Below are 21,381 nucleotides of genomic sequence, written 5' to 3' on the forward strand. Positions count from 1 at the left end.
AGCAGAATCTTCGAGCTCATGAAGTATATATGAGCACACTAAACACAAACACATAGTAATTTCTAAAGTTAAAGGTGTTTTATACTATAAAAAATTAATTAATATAATATAATTTACTTACAATGTAAAAAGTAATTATACCTTTTAAAACCATTTAACGGCTAATCAAATTTACTAAATAAATACTTTTCTCAACACGTTTGAAAAAAGATAGACGAGTTTTGCACAAAATGAATAAAACATGGTAATATTATTTTACCACCTCATTTGTCCTTGTTAATTAGTGGAATCATACCTAAATTATATTTAATGCTTATTTAAACTCACTATAGAGATAATATGGCGCGGATGACTTAGTAAGACACTCTTCTGTCTTAAGTGAGGTCGTGGGTTCGAACCGTACTTATGCATGCAACCGTTTAAAACTTGGGGTCAGAGTTTGTCTCCTGCAAGAAACCTACACGGCTTGAATGAGGATTAATCTGAATGTGAAAGGTTTAAAGGTATCATCTCATAGTTGAGACCCGTTCAAGAAACCTCATGAATCATTTATAAAAAAAAATTCAATATAAATTGGGAGAGAGAATGCGACATGAACTTATAAGAAAGGACAAATGACTAAAAACGGCCAAATCTTTCGTGAAAATTTTATAAAAGTCCAAACTTTTAATTTTATCCAATTTGTCCTAAAAAACATGACTTCGTTTCAATTTTGTCCAACTATGTACTCCCTCCGTCCCAATAGAGTTGTCCACTTTGCTAAAAAAAAAATTATCCTAAAATTGTTGTCCACTTCCAAAAAGTAACAATTTTAAAAACTAATATTCCTATTTTATCCCTATTTAAATTCCACTAATGAAGTAAATTAAAAGTGGACCCACATTAAATAAAGGTATAATAAGAAAACTAGAGAAAAATTTATAAGTTCCATAATAATAATTATGTTTTCTTAAACTGTGTGATAAAAGTAAAATGGACAACTCTATTGGGATGGAGGGAATAATTTTTTTCATATGGTGCCTATGTGGTGCTGATGTGGGATGCCACACATCAGCGCCACATAAGCAAAATTGTGTAATTGGACATAATTAAAATGAAATCATGTATTTCAGGACAAATTGAATAAAATCGAAATATTTGAACTTTTATAAAACTTTTATAAAAGGTATAGCTTTTTTTTAGTCATTTGACCGATAAGAAAAGGCATGTAAAAATCGAGCAAGTCACTTTTAAAACAGTACCGAATGAGTATATGAATGGTGATGGTGAACGGCACCCAATTGTAGACTCAATTATGTATAAAATGAACATAAAGTAAAGTGAGGCAGAAATAGTGAGAGAAATGGGGACAGCCCTAACTTTTATAGGAATGGTGCTGGTTATTCTAGCTCAAGTTGGCTCTTTGGTAATTAACAAACTAGCCTTCTCCAATGGCATCAACAAGTATGTTCTTTTAGTTTACACTAATGCCCTCTCCACCCTCATTCTTCTTCCTTGTTCATTCATTTTTCACAGGTTCTTCTCTATAACTCTACTATGTAACTATGTTTAAACTCTCACTCAGATTTTTTTTTAATTTTTTTTCAATAATCTCTTTAATTTAATTTATTCCAACAGATCACAGAGGCCTCCGTTGAGCTTCTCTGTGCTTTTAAGGATCTTCTTGCTGGCGCTTATCGGGTTTGAATGCTTAATTGATTAAACTTTTTCAGTTGAAAATTCTGATATTATTCTCTGATTGTAATTTTTTGTATTCATGCAGAGTGGTTCTAAATATATTTTCAAGTGTTGGTATAGAGTACAGCTCTCCAGTGCTTGCTACAGCCATGCTTAATCTCATCCCGGCTTTTACCTTTGCACTGACTCTCATTTTGAGGTTGTCATTTTTTTCCATATATTTCTGTCTTTCAATTTATTTTTAGAAACATTTTCATTTGGCATAATCATCTTTGATATTTTTTTATTGAGTAAATTACTATAACACCCCTCATATTTCATATAATTCACAGTTTAATCTCTTATTTAAATATTAAACTATATAGCCCCTCACTTTTGTTTTTGTTAACGATTTAGTCATTCTGCCCATTTTGAATGTTAGTCAACAAAGTCAACGAAACTATATGGTCCCCCACTTTTGTCTTTCTAAACTATTTCACCCCTTACTTTTATTGTTGTTAATGATTTTGTCCCTTAATTTTGATAATTAATTTATCCATAAGTCCTTTGACTTTGTTGACTAACACTAAAAATGGACAGAGGGATTTAAATATTGACGGAAGCAAAATTGAGGGACTACATAGTTTAATTTTCAAATAAGAGGGACTAAATTGTGAATTATATCAAATGTGAGAGATTTCATTGTAATTTGCTCTTATTTAATTTTTAATTTCAAACTAGAGTGAAAAAAGATTCAAATTTATATTGCTTCATATAGTTTTCAATTTGCCATTTTACCATCAAGAATTTTAAATATGAAGGACATATATTCCACTCTGCTTTAAATAAATGGCTATAATTGAAATTTGAAATTGAAAAATGAAATTAAAATTAATGATTTTATAAGTTTGAACCAAAAACAAAATAGGTTGAAAAGGTGTAGTGTTTTCGATGATTAAACCTTTTAATTTTAATTTTGTGACTTAGAATGGAGAAACTGGATTGGAGAAGCAGAAGCAGTGTGGCTAAATTATTGGGAACCATAGTATCAATTACTGGGGCATTTGTTGTCACATTTTACAAGGGCGCAACGTTGTTGAAGACGCCAAAATCAAGTTGGATTCTTGGAGGATTTTTCCTTACAGCTGAATCCTTTTTAATTTCAGTTTGGTACATTTTACAGGTTCGATTTGCACCTATTTATAGAAAGCTTAGCGAATAGAACAGCAAAATAAAATGTATCCGAAACACTGATTCTATTTCCCCTGAAGCATTGCAGACGTTCATTCTCCGGAGTTTCCCAGCAGTCGTTACAGTTATGTTTTACTACTGCTTCTTTTGCACTATAGTTTGTGGGGTGTACAGCTTCGTTGTAGTCAATGACGTAGATGCTTGGCGGTTAAGGCTTGATATCGGACTGGTTGCTCTTTTATACAGCGTAAGCAGAACCGTTTTAGTTTCAGAAAATAAAATCATTGTTGATGTCAAGTAAATAAGCCTAATTGTGCTAAACAGTCGAACCTTTTCAACTTACTGAAAATCTATTCAAACCTTTCAAAAATTGTAAAATTATATGATGCAGACGATTGTTACTACTGTGTTTAAAAACACCTTATGCGCGTGGTGCCTATGGAAGGCGGGACCTCTCTACGTTTCTATGTTCAAGCCGTTGGGAATTATTCTTGCTGTGCTCTTAGACTTCGTCTTCTTAGGCGAATCCCTTCATCTCGGAAGGTACCAAATTTACTTTATTTTTCGGTCTTTTTTTTATTTATAGAACATCTAATGTTTATGTTAATGTTCAACTATAAAATCTATTGCAGTGTGATCGGAGCAAGTGTAATAGTTGTCGGATTTTATTTAGTAATGTGGGGTAAAGCCAAAGAGGAGTATGTAATTGATCATGATACAGATTTGGGTAGAAAAGCTCCTTTGCTACCAACTAAAATTAAATCAGAAATCGTGGTGGCTTAGCCTTTTTGAACATGAAATAAAACAGTTAATATATGTTCTTGTCTAGCGGCCACTGACCAGCAATATCCTATGTGATGGATTCGGTTCATCTTAAAAAAAATTGAGTTCCTGAAACAGAAGGTTGCTCCATGATTTTTTGGTATCTATTTTATCATAACCATTTTCAACACAATTGAGATTTATTCTATTTTCTCAATTATGCTCCTTGAAACATGGAGTACCAATGGAAGTGTTCTATAATGGCTAATAAATTGTTTCAATTTTTATAGTCCTCTATTTTTGTCTTTTTATTAGGAGAAACGTTTTTAAAAATATTAAATTTCATAACGAAAAAAATCTTATCTTTTTAACTTTTTAATTTATATCTATTATTAAAATTGTTAATTTTATTTCATTTATCAATTTATAGCTTCAATTGTTGCTATTTATTTAAATTAGCTTAAAAAAATTTCAAATATATTTTTCATTATTTCATCATATTTTTACAATTTGTATTAAAAATTTCAAATATGTACGGTCAACTCTCTAATAATTAATATGAATAGTGGATCAAAAAAATATTAATTATTAGAATTATTAATTTATTTAATTTATATAGAAAAAATTATAAAAAGTATAAAATATATTTTAAAGCATTTATATTCATCAACCTAATATTAATATTATACTATAAAAAATCAATTAAATACACTTCACAGTCACTCAATTCAAAAGAAATAATTTAATATTCAGTTCAAAAAATATTAACTTGATATTGAATGAAAATTAAGTATAAAAAAATTATATTCATGAAGTAAAATAATTTCAATATATTTTTGTACTAGAGATGCTTTACTTGCTTTTACTTATTATAAAAAAAATCAACTAAATACACTTCACAATCACTCAATCCAAAAGAAATAACTTAACATTCAGTTTAAAAAATATTAACTTGATGAAAATTAAGTATAAAAAAAATTGTATTCATGAAATAAAATAATTTTAATATATTTTTGTACTAGAGATGTTTTACTTATTTTTTGAGAGGAGAGATGTTTTACTCAATGTTTTAAAACCCGGACAGGTGAAAGAACCGGTGTAGCCATCGAATTAAGGTTCAACCGGTTGAACCGGTTCAACCGCCGGTTCAACCTGTTTTATAAAAATTTATATATTTATATAATATAAGTGAGATATATATGCATAGATTTAAGTTTTTAAATAATAAACTGATATTCAATAAGATTTTGAATTTTTGACAAATGACAATTATAACATTTTTAAAATAAACACTAAATATTATTAAAAACAATTACAAAAATAAATATTTTATGTAATTTCTTTTTTTTACAGCACTAAAAATGAACAAATATGTTTTCTCAAACAAAAAAGAGTGAATGAATATTAGACTTCAAGTGTCATAAAAAAGCCCAAGCCTTTTTGCTCTAATTATCTCTTGCCATATGTTTTTATTTGGCCTATCATAATAACGGATGCTTCTAGGGTTTTATCATCAAAAATGTTCTTACTATCTTCTATGCAGCCGCAGTGACATGCCAACATTCAACAAAATTCATTTTACTTTACCAATATTATGCGTCGTTTAATGACATATACAACACCTACCCCCCATTTCCATAAGCCACCAACCAGCAAGAAGTTTCTTATTTCACGAATCTCTACGGCACCAACAGCTTTTATAGTAAAATTTTGAGATTTATGTAGCAAATATCTTAACCGGCCGGTTTATATGGGTTAACCGGTTCAACGGTTCTCCGTTTCTTACGGTTATTTCCGGTTCAAAGAGGTTGAACCGGAAATCCGGGTCTTTTGGTAGAATCGGACCGGACAGGTCTCCGGTTCCCGATCCAACCGGTTGAACCGGCCGGTCCGGTCCGGGTTTTTAATCATTGGTTTTACTTACTTTTACTTGTTCATCTAATAACTTCCCATAAAAAATTTCTCAAACAAAACAAAAAGTTATAATTTGATGATATTTCATCTTCCATCTTATGAATTAAGGTTAGTGTTATTCTAAATAAAACATTACTTGTTATATATTTCAGTAGAAAAATCTCTCTAATAATTAATATTCCTATAGAATATAATTTAAATTTTATTAATTATTAAATAATAGAATTATTAATCATCCAGTGTAATAAAATTGGTTCCCTCAATTTTTATTAATTATTAGAATTATTAATTTATTGAATATTAACTATTATAGGGTCTACTATATACAGTATTTTAAAAAAAAAAATCATTGTAATTTAAATTGAAAATTAAAAAATTGTGCCATAGCATTTTTCAATATTAAGCCAAAAAAATGACTGCTTTCTTCATTCATCTATTCGGTGATTCTTAAGTATTTCTTAATCCTTTGAATACTTGAATTTTACTTATGAATCTTTTAACTCAACTCTTAAATTTTTAATCTTAACTCTCTTCTTCAATGGCACCACCGCCACAAACTGAAACTAAAGAAGTCGCCAAAGAATTCAGATTCTTCAACGTATACAAAGACGGCACCGTTGACCTGTTCTTTAAAAACTGGAAAACCGTCCCGCCGTCCGACGACCCAGTAACCGGTGTCCGATCAAAAGACGTCACAATCTCCACACAACCACCGGTCTCCGCTCGTATTTTCTTACCCAAACTCCAAAACCTTAACCAAAACAAAAACCCAGTCTTGTTCTACATTCACGGAGGTGGGTTTTCAATGATGTCCGCCTTTTCTCCTCACTACCACCGTCATTGCGCTTTCCTCGCCGCCGAAGCTAACGCCGTCGTCGTCTCCATTGAGTACGGTCTCTTCCCAACCCGACCCATACCCGCTTGCTACGAGGATTCATGGATCGGGCTTCAGTGGGTGGCTTCTCATGTCAACGGAAACGGACCGGAGAATTGGTTGAACGATCATGTCGATTTTGAGAAACTTTTCATCGGCGGCGACAGTGCCGGCGGTAATATAACGCATGATTTATCATTTCGGGTCGGGACAATCGGGTTACCCGATGGAGTTAAGTTAAACGGTGCGTTTTTGGTGCATCCGTTTTTTGGTGGGAGTGAAGACGATGAGATGTGGATGCATATGTGTGTTGATAATAAAGGGTTGCATGATCCTAGAATGAACCCGTCTGTAGAGGATATCGGCAAGCTTGGGTGTGGGAGAGTTTTAATTTTTGTTGCGGGGAAAGATTATTTGAAGGGGCCTGGGGAATTTTATTATGAGAAGATGAAGATGAGTGGATTCAAAGGTAGTTTTGAAATTGTTGAGAATGAAAATGAAGAACATTGTTTTTATTTGGGTAATTTTGAGTCTGAAAAAGCTGTGGAGTTGCAGAACAAGATTGTTTCTTTTCTTAAACAAGAGTGATTTGGTTCTGTTTTTATTAATGATTTTGATTATTATGTATGTTGTTAATAAATTATGGTTTTGTTTTTCAAATGTTCTTGATTGTTTGATTGATTTCTTGCTATTTACTTGCATTTGTATTTCAAATCTTTGCAAAGACCTGTTAGGCTGTTAGTATTATAATAGGGCCAAATGTCGTAAAAAGGCCAAACCTTTCTTAAAAGTTTCACAAAAGTCCTGACCTTTCAATTTTGTCGATTTTGGCTAAATAAATTATTTGGTTTCAATTGTGGCCAACTCTCAATTTGATTTCAATTTGCCTATGTGACGCCTATGTGGCGCCTATGTGGCATGCCTAATATTGAAAGGTCAGGATATTTGTGAAACCAAATAATTCATTTTTGGCCAAAATCGCCAAAATTGAAAGGTCAGGACTTTTGTGAAACCAAATAATCAGTTTTTGGTCAAAATCGGCAAAATTAAAAGGTCAGGACTTTTGAGAAACTTTTGTGAAAGATTTGGCCTTTTTACAACATTTGGCCTTAGAATAATGTAGTTTCTCTGAAGAAAAAGATGAAACAGAGAAATGTAATATCTGCACATGCAATAAACTTATTGGAGATGAGTTGCTCGTGAATTATTCGAAATCTACTAAAAAAATATCGAATGTATCTCAAATGACTCGAGTTTCATTATGAACAGAGTTCAAATATCAATATAGAGGTTCGTGAGGCTCGCTAGCTTAAACAAATCCCTTATAAATTAAATAAATTTATTTTTATTAAATTCAAGTCGAATTCAAATTGCTAGAATAGTGTTATAGTAAATTTGATTAACACACTTGAGCTTAAACTGAATCCGCAGTATGGTATTGCGGATTCAGTGACCCAAACACAAAAGTAGAAATATTTTTCGAAGGAGCACAAATATGAAAATATTTTCGCTACGAAAAATCTTTACGTCAAAAACCCTAAGTTCGAGCTTGCTCTAATTCATGCTCGACTCGGTCCATTTACACCCATAATGATCAAAGATAAGAATAATTCAATTATTTATTGTAATAAATTGAATCTATTATCTCTTTAAGTCTAATATTATACACATTACATTGTTAAGAATAGTTGGTTCATGTTTATAATTGAATGAAATTTAAGTTCATATACTAACAAATAGATTTGTTATGAATCTGGATATTCATCCATGCCGTCTCTCTGGGGCCGGATTTGACCACTAATTTTCTTGTCTTAAGCCCGGCTCGAGTCCAAGGTTTGGGAAAAGGCATTATTTTATGGGCGCCTCGAGCTTTCATTTTTTTTTATAATTTCTCATGTAAATTCAAAAAAAGCTTAATTCGAACCTGTATAGATTGAATGTGAGAGCTGAGACTGAGTAGCAACTATGAAATCCGGACTGGACTCAGGCCGGGCTTGAGTTTACTAAAAAGTTAGTAAAGTCTGTCAATTCCGGCGCGGGCCGAACCATGAACATGTCTACTAAAAATGTAAAACAAAAAGTTTAAAATTGCTAGTTTCAGGCCTATATTGAATAAAAATTAAGTTTAAACACTAAAAAGGAAACAAATGAAAAGTAAAAATGCTACCACTACAGTTTCTCAATCAAAGAATAACAGAGATTCTATTTTCTTCAAGACCAATGAGATTCCATTCCGCTGGAATATAAATGTTTAGTTGTTGGAATCTTGTCGTGACCCTATATTCAAACTGCTCTGGTCTTACTTCAATTATTACAAAAAAAACTGGTCTGCTCTAAATCTTCTCCGGGCCGGACACTCACTCCTCAGTGTACACTAATTAGGACATGACTGAACTTAAACTAAAAAAAATGGAAATCAAATTAGCATTACCATTTATAGGGATGATAATGGCAGAAACTGCACAAGTTGGACTCATAATTCTAAGCAAAGTAGCCATGTCTAAAGGCATGAGCATCTTCATCTTTGTCTTTTACTCTAATGCCCTTGCTTCTCTGGTTCTTCTCCCCATTTCTTTGATATTTCACAGGTAATACTCTTATTTATTTTATTTATTTTTATTACTATTTAATTGTTTGTGATTGATTTGCAGATCAGAGAGGCCTCCACTGACTTTTTCAACTGTTTGTGGATTCTTTTTGCTTGGTTTATTTGGGTATGTAATTGTGGATTAATTTGTTTTTGATTAGGAAATTTATTGTGTTGGGCTTGATTGGTGTTGGCTTAATTTTAGGTGCTTGGCTCAGTTTTTTGGGTATGCTGGGATTAACCTTAGTTCTCCTACACTTGGGACTGCCATTCTCAATCTTGTCCCTGGTCTTACCTTTATACTTGCTGTTGCTTTCAGGTTAGATTCATTACTCTATCTGATTGCTTTGAATTCTAGTTACTACTGAAGACGGTATGGGTATTTTGAAATTAATGGCATTACTTGACTAATATTATTCGGATAGAAAAGATACGGATACGGTTAAACATGACACTTGGACACGGCGAAAGACTGTTATTTTAAAGTTTTCTATGTAAAAAATGAAGTTTTATGTCCAAAATGCCAAATTTCAGACATGTTTTTGAATCGGGAAATGTCGATTGAATGAAGTGTCCGTGCTACTTAGGCTGTCATCACCTTAGCTTACTTAAATGTTAGATTACAGAATGTATTGCATTTATAGTGACAGCATAAAACATAGAAAATTTGATTGTTTTGTGGACATCTACCTTAAGTTTTAGCAGCATGTTTTCTGGTTGATTGTTGCGTAGAAGATTTTTTTCGGAAGCTTTGGTGAGAATGCGTTGGAGTAAACATTATCTATTGACTAAATCATTAGTCATAGCACCTTCTCTTAAACCATTCCCGTATATGTACTTTCAGGGAGACTATACTTCTTAATTTTCAAAACACAAATGATCCCTTTTCTATTGAGCTCCAAAAGGAATAAAATTAGACTCTGACTATGTTCTCATCCCTTACAAAGCATGGACTTGGCTTGTACATTCGAATGCCCTGCAAATTCATAAATCAATGCTCTTAAATACAAACTTTTCAAATAAGTAATGCGATCCGACTATATAAATTCTTCCAATCAACTTGCGTCATGTACCAATTGTGAACATCACTTGTGACTCGTGTATGCTTCCAGTATAAGTAAATCAAAGAAAGTGAAGCGTTTTTTCATTTTTTCCTCATCAAGAACTAAAGTCTATTCAGTATTTCAAAGATAAAAGTTACTAACTTCAGAGTACAATCGTTAAATATTGCTTACTTTATTTAGTAATTCTGAATAGACATCATATTGGTTATGTTATTACAGTCACAAAGTTTTATCCGTAGTTTATTGGGAGAATGCAGCTTCAAAATAAAACTAAAGACATTGTGTTTCTTATCATAAGATTGAGGTATAACTTGGAAAGAGAAGCGGTGTGCTAACTTGTTGTAAATTAGGTCACCTTTGTTTTTACTTAGTTTTATTTATCTATAATCGTTTGATTAAGCTCGACCCCTACAACAAATTTAAGTGCTCTAGTACTTTGAAGCTTCTCTACTCAGCCTTCATTGTAAGAGTCCTGCACTGTAACTTAATGGATTTGATTTCCTAATTCCTGTCATTAAGAACTTTCTTTTTCCCAAGAAGGAATAACAACAAAAGAAAATTGTTATCCACTAACATAATTTTTTGCTGAACTCATGGTTTGAAGATGAGTAATGATCAGCAAAATGGTAGTAAAAGCCCTTTTCTGAAACAATTGATAGACTGCTAATGCTGCTAAGAATGAAATAATTACTGCTACGCATGAGCTAAAACTGATTAATTCTATGGCTTTAGGATGGAAAAACTTGACTGGAGAACCTCTACTTCCATTGCTAAATCCATGGGAACAATAATTTCAGTTGGAGGAGTGTTCATTTTAACTTATTACAAAGGTCCGCCGCTTTTCATGACACCTAATTTAAATTCATTTCATCAACTTTCTATGCAACCATCAAACTGGATTATTGGAGGATTGCTACTTGCAATTGATTGTGTCTTGACTTCTGCATGGATTATCATACAGGTAAAGTTGATCAAATCCTTCTCAGAAAGGGAACTTTTTGGAAATAGAAGATTTTACTAATTTTGCATTCTTAACCTTTTAGGCAGTGATCCTCAAGAGATATTCGGCGGAGCTAATTGTTGTCTTCTTTTATTGCTTCTTTGTGACCACTCTGTCTGCAATAGTTTGTTTGGTTGTTGAACGAGATCCTTCTTCTTGGAGTTTAAGACCTAATATAAGATTTGTTTCCATTTTGTACTCGGTAAGTAAATAAACGTAATGCATTTCTTATGTTGATAAGATAACCTATCGTTAGCGAATAATACTTGCTTATTCTATTCTGCACCTAACATAATGAGCTTTAGTGAATGTGAATATAGGAATTCCTGCCATTGCATTTCAACTTAGCACATATAATTCTGATATGGACACTATTCTAAAGAGCATTCTATAAATTGAGAATCTTCACCGTCATATTGTAGGGAGTTTTTGGCTCTGCACTCCAAGTTGGAATTTCAACATGGTGCCTGAGGCAGACAGGGCCTGTTTTTGTTGCTATGTTCAAGCCCATAGGCATAGTCATTGCAGCTGCAGTGGGAACCGTCTGCTTAAGCGAGACCTTGTATCTTGGAAGGTAGGTTACCACAATTTTTTGTTCTAGCGTTAAGGTGGTTATGAATTTGACTGATCATGTTATTGAACGGGATTCATTTCATCCCTGCCTTGTTATGTCATTGTTTTTCAAGTATAAATGATACTTTAGTAACGTTATTACCTAAACATTGTAGTTTTGTTGGAGCAATTGTGATTGTTGTTGGATTCTATGCTGTGATGTGGGGAAAATCCAAAGAGCAGAAGACGGGTGCGAGTCGTAGATTAAGGAGTACCGAGTCAGGCAGCCAAAAAGAGCATCTCCTGCAAAGCCATGTTGATGACATATAAAACCAACATTATTCAAACGATATAAACAAAGCTTCTCCTTTCCAGACCAAATAGGTAATTCCTTTACTTACCTGAGGTGCATGCATACATATATGTTTCATGTATACAAAGAGCTGCATTTCGAGTATCTATGAAATTGAAATCAATTAGCATAGTTTTCTAATTTCGAGTACGGAGTAAGGTCCATTCTATGAGGTTTGCAGGTTGTATGTGCTCTATTAGGTTAAGGCCTAATTGATCTCACCCGCCTAAGTTTTGGACTTGCAGCACTTTGCAAACTCTGGATTAACTTCTGAATTCTGATTCTATTGAGTTTCTTGTTTAGTGTTTCTGGATCATTTTTTAATCTTATCTTAGCTAATTATTAAATTCAAGGTGGCTCAAAATATACTCAAATGGACAAGTCCCATGGCTCTAGACTATGTCTAATGGTTAATTCTGTCAGCTGTAGTGTAGTCTAGAAATGCAATGTTATTCTAAAGCTCGGAATGGCTTTTCGCTAAACTAATACCATACGTCGGTGCAATTTTAAAATGCAAGTTTTTTAATCAGTCATATTGTTTGTCTTTGTCTCTTGATTTCACCTCTAGCTAGATGCATGTCAAAGTATGTTTCAAATGCATACACATTTAAAGTATATAATTTATAAGCTTAATGTTTTGATGCTACCTGACGCCTCCGTGCTTGAGGAGGCGGCTTTGATGCTTGACTCTTCTTCTTATCTTTTCAATATACCAAATTTAATGAATGAATTTTGCAATATTAACAATAATATTTTGAGTAAGAATTCTCATATGTCAACGTGTCGGTGCAATTCCTATAATTCTATTTTCTTCTGCTGCATTTTATAATAATGTATGTTATTTGAAGTCGTCTCAGTTCGATTTGCATATGATATACAATATTTTGAGATTATACTCATTTTTATTATCTGTCTTGACCAGAAAAAAGGAAGAAGTCCGCAAAATGTGTGAAAAAAAATGAAGAAATAGCTTCTGTTTATTATGTATAGATATGGAAGGCACGTACATGAAGAATTGCAGAGGTATGCAAATTGCAAAGGGTCAGTTAACTGTCCAAAAATACTATATAATATATTGAAATTTGCACAATTTTGCTGACTTGTAATGAAATTAAATATTCATAAGACTACAACTAAATCACCATCATGACCAGCTTTATCATTCATCATCATTAAATTGTAATTGACTGTAAGATGCACGCGTGATACACAGGCTCATTTTATATGGCATACATGATAAATTCTGCAGATGACATTTTGTTTTGACCTTATTACCTAAATATGGAATAAAGAATTTTAAAGGGTGACCATGACCTGGCTCTGATTCTGCAAAACCTTTTTTAAATGTTGGATTGACATTTTCTAGTTTAAGAATCACTTTATTTCTTTATGGTAACTTAGTAATATGCATGATGTAAACTTTAGTGACAGTTTTTCTGACGAACCATCGTCCAGTTCGTAAGTTGTTATACAGGGTCGAGTGAGTTCATCCATCAGTTAAACCTACATTGTTATGCAAGCTCGAATAATAGATAATCTTCGTTCCATTTGTGACAACATAAGTTTGTATGGTAATTCGGTGCATATGTTGGCATGTGAGCAATTTTTGTCTTGACTTGCTGATAAAACGATGATAATCGTTCTATAAAATGATGGTAGTTCAATAACCACGTGGGAATCATTTCCATTTTTATTTCTTAACAGTAATTTAGTAATATATACGAGTGCTACTATGGACGGTACCACGTAGAGACTGCAGTATAGGCTCGCCGAACGGAAATTTTTAAGAGAAAGGTAAAATTTGTAGTGAAGCTAGGGCTAAAAAGAGGCTGACTTCGAACTGCCGAAAAGTTAGAAATAGATTAAATATTCAAATGAAATTTAATCGAGACTAAAAAAAAATCACGATTCCGTCACTGAGTACTACTCAGTTCATCATTAATTAAAATGCAAATTGCCGCTGGCTTACCTGTAAATAGATGTAAGCAGTTGACGGCAAAAATTGAATATCTGAGAAATTCTAATGATGATATCCTAAAATTGGGTCATGGTCGGCCATTTTAACTTTGTCTTAGTCTTATGGAATGTTTCTGCTTCGCTGATTCTTCCAAAATAGAAATTATATATTTTTGAAAAATAAATAAATAAATAAATTTAAAGGACATTTCAAATGCATTCATCTTCCACTCCCTCCACTCTTGTCGTAATCTTTGGAGCATTAAGTGTAAATTGTAAATAACGCAATGGTCACACATTCAACAAAAAACCTTGCGGCAGAAAATTGCTCGTCGGACAATGGTGATCCGAGGAGTATTATGTCGTTTAAATTTAGCATTTTAAGAGTTGAGATCTTATGAGCTTTATTCACAAATTGAAGAAATGAGTTCCATAAGAATTAAATGTCTTTTCTAAATAAGAAAGATTTTATCCATATATGTTGTTTAATCGAAGTGCTACAACTTTCAAATCTCTTAATTTTTTGAGATTATGTGGGTTGATGTTTCGGTAATGACTATAGAATGTGGTATCCATCAATTATAAATAAAAAATAAAATATTATTAAAGTGATACTCTTAATTATAGAAAAAAAAATATTTTCTCCTTTTTTTGGTAGAATCGCATGATATCTTGTCATCATATTAGATGTAAGTGATTAATTAAATTAAAAATTGAATTGAATTATGAGACTATAAAATTCTATCAATCAAATTTCAATGCAATTGCATATTTAGAATTCGAATTGAAAATTTTCTGATTATTATTTCCTAATCAGTTTATCTAAAGTTTGGTGCATGGTCATGTCCTCGACTTTCTTAATAATACGATTATGATGTTATCTGTTTTTAGTTTTTAAACCGACAGAAGCTATCTTTTTAACTGTAAAAAAAATGTGTGTGCACGAAGTGAAACTGCTGATTCTTGACAAAAGTATTTGATAGTGCCAGCTTTTGTGAGCAATTATTAACTGTACAAATCCGAATGTTGTAAGAGAAATATGATATGTCAAGATCGGCTTGCCCGTAGATCTAATTTAACCCAAAATCACTAAAGAAATTTCCGCTATTGGTAATTTTAATCATACTAAATTAAAACTAAATAAAGTTACCTGATCAAAATAAAATAAAGTAAAAGTTTGTGACTCCAAATAACCGTATTAGAATTTAGATCAGCTTAAGAGATTGTAAAAATGAGCAAATTCTCATTAAACTTTAATAATGAAGATTACAAGCTATTTATACTAAGAACTCTGTGAGTTCATTACATAACGGCTATATTCTTGATTAGCTGTTAACTTATTCTAACGGTGGTAACTTAACAGAATCCTAACAGAAACTTTAACTTCTAGTCTAACTGATTTAACAACTTCTAACTTCTGATAAATCAAGCTTAGCTGGAACTGATCTGCTAAACATCTTCAATTTGCTGAACAAGCTTTAGCTGGAATTGATGATGTGGCACTCTGCTAAACATCTTCAATTTGCTGAGAAGCTTGATATATTTAACATCCCCCCTCAAGATGGAGCATAGATGTCATGTATGCCCATCTTGTTGAGAAAATGCAGAAACATTGCAGGAGGAAGAGGTTTTGTGAAGAAGTCAGCAAGCTGTTGATCAGAGGAAATAGGAAACAAATGAATCAATCCACTTTGAATCTTTTGTCTCACTATGTGACAATCAATTTCAATATGCTTTGTTCTTTCATGGAACACTGGATTGTGTGCCAGATAACAAGCTGATTGATTGTCACAATAAACCTTTGCTGACTGAGTTGTAGGGACTTTTAAATCCTATAGAAGATATCTTATCCATTGTATTTCACAAGTGACATTTGCTAGGGCCCTATACTCTGCCTCTGAACTGGATTTAGAAACAGTAACTTGTTTCTTTGTCTTCCAGGATATCAGTGAGTCTCCTAAGAAAGTACAGAATCCAGAAATTGACTTTCTGGTATCTGGACAATTGCCCCAATCTGAATCTGAGAAGGCTGTCAGATTAAGATCATTGTTAGCAGTGAAGAATATTCCTTGGCCTGGTGATTTCTTCAAATATCTCAGTACCCTTCCAATTGCAGCATAGTGAGCTTCTGTTGGACAATCCATAAACTGAGATAGTTGCTGGATTGAGTATGCAATGTCAGGTCTGGTGTTGCATAAATATATAAGTTTACCAACCAATCTCCTGTATGCTGTAATATCTGAAATAGGAGGGCTATCTGACTTAGCTAACTTTGTTGATGTTGTCATTGGAGTTGAAGCATGCTTAGACTCTAAATATCCAGTTTCTTTCAAAAGATCATACACATACTTCTTCTGACAAAGATTTATTCCAGATTTAGATCTTGCAACTTCAAGACCTAAGAAGAACTTTAGATTACCAAGATCTTTAATCTTGAAAACTTTATCCAGATAAGTCTTTACTGAGTTAATATGATCCATATCATTCCCTGCTAAGATCACATCATCCACATAGACTAAGAGAGCAGTGAATGATTGATCATGCTGTCTTGTGAACAAAGAAGTATCTGAGGTTGCCTGAACAAATCCGTGTGAAATCAAAGCATCTGTCAACTTGACATTCCACTGTCTGCTGGCTTGTTTTAATCCATATAAGGATTTAGTAAGCCTGCAGACTGTGTTAGATTGTGAGCAAGGCAGTCCTGGAGGAACCTGCATATACACTTCCTCATGAAGATCACCATGAAGGAAGGCATTATTTATGTCCAGCTGTTGTAGAAACCATCCTTTTGCTGCTGCTATAGCTAACAAAACACGAATAGTAGTTATTTTTGCCACAGGAGAAAATGTATCTGTATAATCTATACCATTCTGTTGTGTATACCCTTTTGCTACTAATCTTGCTTTGTGTCTTTCTAAGGTTCCATCACTATGATATTTTGACTTAAACACCCATTTACAACCTATTGGGATCTTACCAGATGGTAATTGTGTTAAATACCATGTGTTATTCTGTTCTAATGCAGTCAATTCCTTTTGCATAGCTTCTTGCCAACAAAGAAGCTTTTCAGCTTCCTTAAAGGTTTTAGGTTCTATATTTGAGTCAACTTGTACTGAAAAAACCTTATGAGACAAATGTAACTTATCATATGTAAAAACTTTATCAAAACTATGAGGAGATGTTCTATTATGTTCTTTTAAAACAATATTAGTACTTGGAAGTTTATATATATAATCTTTCAAAAAAGCAGGTTTCTGAACAATTCTAGAAGACTTCCTGACTGGTTCTATAATGGTATTATTCTGTATAGATTCTTGACCTGTAACATCTGTATAATCTAATGTATCAGTTTCTAATGTATCAGCAGAAAATAGACTATCACTTGTATTTTTTGAAACAGGCTGTCTATGTTCTTCACTTAGATCATCAATACTAGTAGGTAAAACAGGTAATGAATTTAAATCAGAAACATGAGAATCTTGAAAAGGAAACAAATGTTCATAAAACCTAACATTTCTAGAAACAAATACTGACTTAGACTCTATATCAAAAAGTTTAAAACCTTTCACATTTTCTGGATAACCAATAAACATACACTGTGTAGATCTTGGAGTGAATTTGTGCCTAACATGAGGTATAGTTGTAGCATAACTTAAACAACCAAAAACTTTTAAAGAACTAAAATCTGGAAGTTTTTTAAACAAAACTTCATAAGGAGTTTTATCTTCTAAAACAGGAAATGAAATCCTATTTATCAAATAAACTGCATGTGTAACACAATCTGACCAAAAGTTTAAAGGCATAAAAGACTGAAATTTTAAAGCTCTAGCAACATTAAGAATATGTTGATGTTTTCTTTCTACCACAGAATTCTGTTCAGGTGTATAAATGCATGATGTTTGATGAATAATTCCTCTTGATTGAAAGAAAACAGGCATGTTAAATTCAAGTCCATTATCAGTCCTAATGCATTTAATTTTAAGTGAGAATTGTGTGTCTACAAAAACACAAAAATTCTGAATTATCTGTCTTGCATCAGATTTTGCTTTCATTAAAAACAGCCAAGTGTATCTACTTTTGTCATCAACAATTGTTAGAAAATACCTATGTCCATATAAAGAATGAACCTTAGATGGTCCCCAGATATCTATGTGTATTAAATCAAAACAAGAAACAACATTAGAAGTACTTAATGGAAATGGATTTTTCTTCTGTTTTGCTAAATGACAAAACTTGCAATGACTATCAACTGGAATTTTTATTGATGCATCAATATTCTGTAAACATTTTAGTCTAGAATTAGCCAAGTGACCTAAACGAAAATGCCATATATTGTTGGCAGTAATAGAAGAATCTAACACTTTATTCACAGAAACCAAATCAGAAACACCAGAAACACTTTCAGCAAAGTTAACAGAAGCATGCTTAGTTTCAAATTGATCTTTATCAAGATGATAAAGACCTTGTACTTGCTTAGCTAATCCAATCATCTTCCAGTTGATAGGATCCTGTATAACACAGACATTTTTATGGAGTATAAAGCAATAATCATATTGTGCAATTAATTTACTTGTAGAAATTAAATTGAAAGAGAAATCAGGAACAAATAACACATTCTCCAAAATAAGATCATCAGAAAATCTAACAACTCCTATATGTGTAACAGCAAGTTTTTGAAAATTGGGCAAAGTAACAAACATATTATGCACCAATTTATATGAAGTAAAAGCATCTAAAGAGCATACAACATGATCAGTAGCACCTGAGTCAATTATCCATATTATTTTTGCAGGTTTCCTTTTAAAAGAACAAGCCACAAAAGATTTAAAATAAGATTTTGCAAAAAGATGTGTACCTGTCTCCTGTGTTGAGATAACAGTAGCCTTAGAACCAACCTTAGAATCAACATTAGTAGAGATAGTATTGACTCTTGGTGTAATAGATCCCATGTTGTTTTGATGTAATAAGCTCATTAGTTGATTATACTGTTCTTGAGTGATAGCAGTAGAAGAATTATCCAAAGCAGTACCATTATTATTATCATGCTTAACTCTATCATATTCTGTATTACCAGCATTTGATACATTCATAGCATAACCTTCATCCATTCTAGTCTCATTTACTTCACATACTTGACCTTGATCATAATAACAAGCATTTTCCTGGTCATATGGATACACAACTTCTCCAACTTGATTCACAAAAGTTTGAGGCTTATATTTTGACTTGAAACCTGGAGGATACCCATGCTTCTTGAAGCAAATATCAACAGAATGTCCACTAAATCCACAATGACTACAAATTGGTTTACCATTATTTGGTGCAGCATAAAACCTCTTTTGTCCCCCCTGTCCTCCTTGAGGCCTAGAATTATAACTACTCACAGGAGGTCTATAAATCCTATTACCCTGAAAAGAACTGTTTCCTTGAAAATTCTTCTGAAAAGAAGTATTGCCTTGTGTAGCAAAAATTACAGATTCATTGTTCTTTGTAGCAATAATCCCAACACCCATCTGCCTTTCATGTTGTAAAACTAATGAAAAAGCTTTATTAATTTTTGGCAATGGATCCATCATTAGAGTCTGAGTTTTGACAACAGAAAAACACTCATTTAATCCTTTCAAAAACCTTATTACATAATCTCCTTCTTGATAATCTTTCACTATTTTCAACACATCACAATGACACTGAGGTATGCAAGAACATACAGGAAGCATTCTCAAGTTCAAATATTCATCCCACAATATTTTCAACTGAGTAAAATAATCAGTAACAGACAAATCATTCTGCTTAAAGACATAAATCTCTTCTTGTAAATCTGAAACTCTTAAAGCATTACCTTGAGAAAATCTGTCATACAGATCCTTCCATACATCTAGTGCATTATCCATCCACAAGATACTTTGAGCAATGGAAGGAGACAAAGATCTCAGAATCCAAGAAAGAACCATAGTGTTGCAGCGCTCCCAAACAGGAAAAATTACATCTTCTTTAGATGGAACAGATATGCTTCCATCCACAAATTTGAGTTTATTCTTTGATAGAAGACACATTCTCATAGAACGAAACCATGAGTGATAATTTTGACCATTCATTGATGGAGAAACAAGTATTAAAGAAGGGTTTTCATTTGGGTGAAGATAATACGGGCTTGAAGGATTTTCAAAATCTGTATTCAAAGAATTCATGATTACTTAAAGAAAAATTGTTCAAGATTGAACAAGAACAGTAAAAGAACTTAAATCCTTAAGATTGATTTGAGAATGAGTTAAAGAAATCAAGACTGATTGAAACAAGTTCTGAGAATGGGTTTTAAAGAATCAAAGAAAATATCAAGACTGATTGAAACAAGATCTGAGAATGCGTTTAAAGAATCAAAGAAAATAAGAACAAGAATCAATAAGAAATTTCTGTTTTTCCCTTTGGAGAAGATGAAGTAACCGTTTTTATTTTTCAGCTAAAGAGCATAGGCTTTGATACCATATTAGAATTTAGATCAGCTTAAGAGATTGTAAAAATGAGCAAATTCTCATTAAACTTTAATAATGAAGATTACAAGCTATTTATACTAAGAACTCTGTGAGTTCATTACATAACGGCTATATTCTTGATTAGCTGTTAACTTATTCTAACGGTGGTAACTTAACAGAATCCTAACAGAAACTTTAACTTCTAGTCTAACTGATTTAACAACTTCTAACTTCTGATAAATCAAGCTTAGCTGGAACTGATCTGCTAAACATCTTCAATTTGCTGAACAAGCTTTAGCTGGAATTGATGATGTGGCACTCTGCTAAACATCTTCAATTTGCTGAGAAGCTTGATATATTTAACAAACCGGGCTGAGTAAAATCCGAACAAGACTAAAATTTGTTGTTTGATCCAGGTATTCAGTGAAAATGATGTTGTTCGGTGGCTAAGTTAGAAAACTTTTGAGTTCGGTCAATTGTTAGGCCTGGAGGTTTGTAAAACCAAAGTAGCAAAAAAAATAAAAACAGAACTAACTGTAATAACAAAAAATTACAAAGGCTTTTATTTGATTTTATATCCGAATTTCTCTGTTTTTTTTTTTGCCTAGATTTTTTTAAGGCGTTTATTTGATTTTGGATGAAAAATTATGAACCTGTCATCAAACCAAATAACAAAACAAAACAAAACCGAACCAACCAAAAAGTTCGGTCATTTTTTCCCGGTTTTTACAGAGAAACAAATTACGGTTTTGTTTTTCATTTAACGCACTGTAGGTTTTGGTTGATTTGGAACCTAACCGTACCAAACCGTCATGATGCGCAACCCTACTGATAACAAGACAAAATTACATGAAAATTTCTAATTGGAGCGGGTCCACATGAATCATAAATGTTATTTCCATCAAATTTAATACAGCTTCATATAAGATTCAAATTCAAAAACCTCTAATCAAGTTAGCTATTACATTGTTGATAAGTTATCTGCTTTTTATTTTTTAAACTA

The 21,381-nt window shown here is 32.5% G+C and overlaps 2 protein-coding genes and 1 long non-coding RNA gene across 3 annotated transcripts; 2 read left to right on the top strand and 1 right to left on the bottom strand.

Annotated features, from left to right (window-relative positions):
* The first annotated feature begins 1,270 nt into the window (after positions 1 to 1,270).
* LOC126685981 (WAT1-related protein At5g40240-like) lies at positions 1,271 to 3,802 on the top strand. Its single transcript, XM_050379984.2, has 7 exons — positions 1,271 to 1,515; positions 1,618 to 1,680; positions 1,763 to 1,876; positions 2,644 to 2,839; positions 2,936 to 3,094; positions 3,239 to 3,390; positions 3,480 to 3,802. Exons 1-7 carry the CDS (start codon positions 1,343 to 1,345, stop codon positions 3,628 to 3,630), a joined length of 1,008 nt encoding a protein of 335 aa, XP_050235941.1. The 5' UTR covers positions 1,271 to 1,342; the 3' UTR covers positions 3,631 to 3,802.
* A 2,104-nt stretch (positions 3,803 to 5,906) lies between these two features.
* On the top strand, positions 5,907 to 7,057 carry LOC126686026 (2-hydroxyisoflavanone dehydratase-like). Its single transcript, XM_050380037.2, has one exon. It carries the CDS (start codon positions 6,062 to 6,064, stop codon positions 6,983 to 6,985), a length of 924 nt encoding a protein of 307 aa, XP_050235994.1. The 5' UTR covers positions 5,907 to 6,061; the 3' UTR covers positions 6,986 to 7,057.
* Positions 7,058 to 8,478: 1,421 nt separating this feature from the next.
* LOC126653977 (uncharacterized) lies at positions 8,479 to 12,524 on the bottom strand. The gene is made up of 2 exons (XR_008790945.1): positions 12,002 to 12,524; positions 8,479 to 11,903 (listed from the first exon to the last, which is right to left on the bottom strand). It is a non-coding gene; the product is annotated as an uncharacterized LOC126653977 (long non-coding RNA).
* Between the last annotated feature and the right edge of the window lie 8,857 nt (positions 12,525 to 21,381).

This window comes from Mercurialis annua, linkage group LG6, assembly GCF_937616625.2.
Source record: "Mercurialis annua linkage group LG6, ddMerAnnu1.2, whole genome shotgun sequence".
Lineage (NCBI taxonomy): Eukaryota > Viridiplantae > Streptophyta > Magnoliopsida > Malpighiales > Euphorbiaceae > Mercurialis > Mercurialis annua.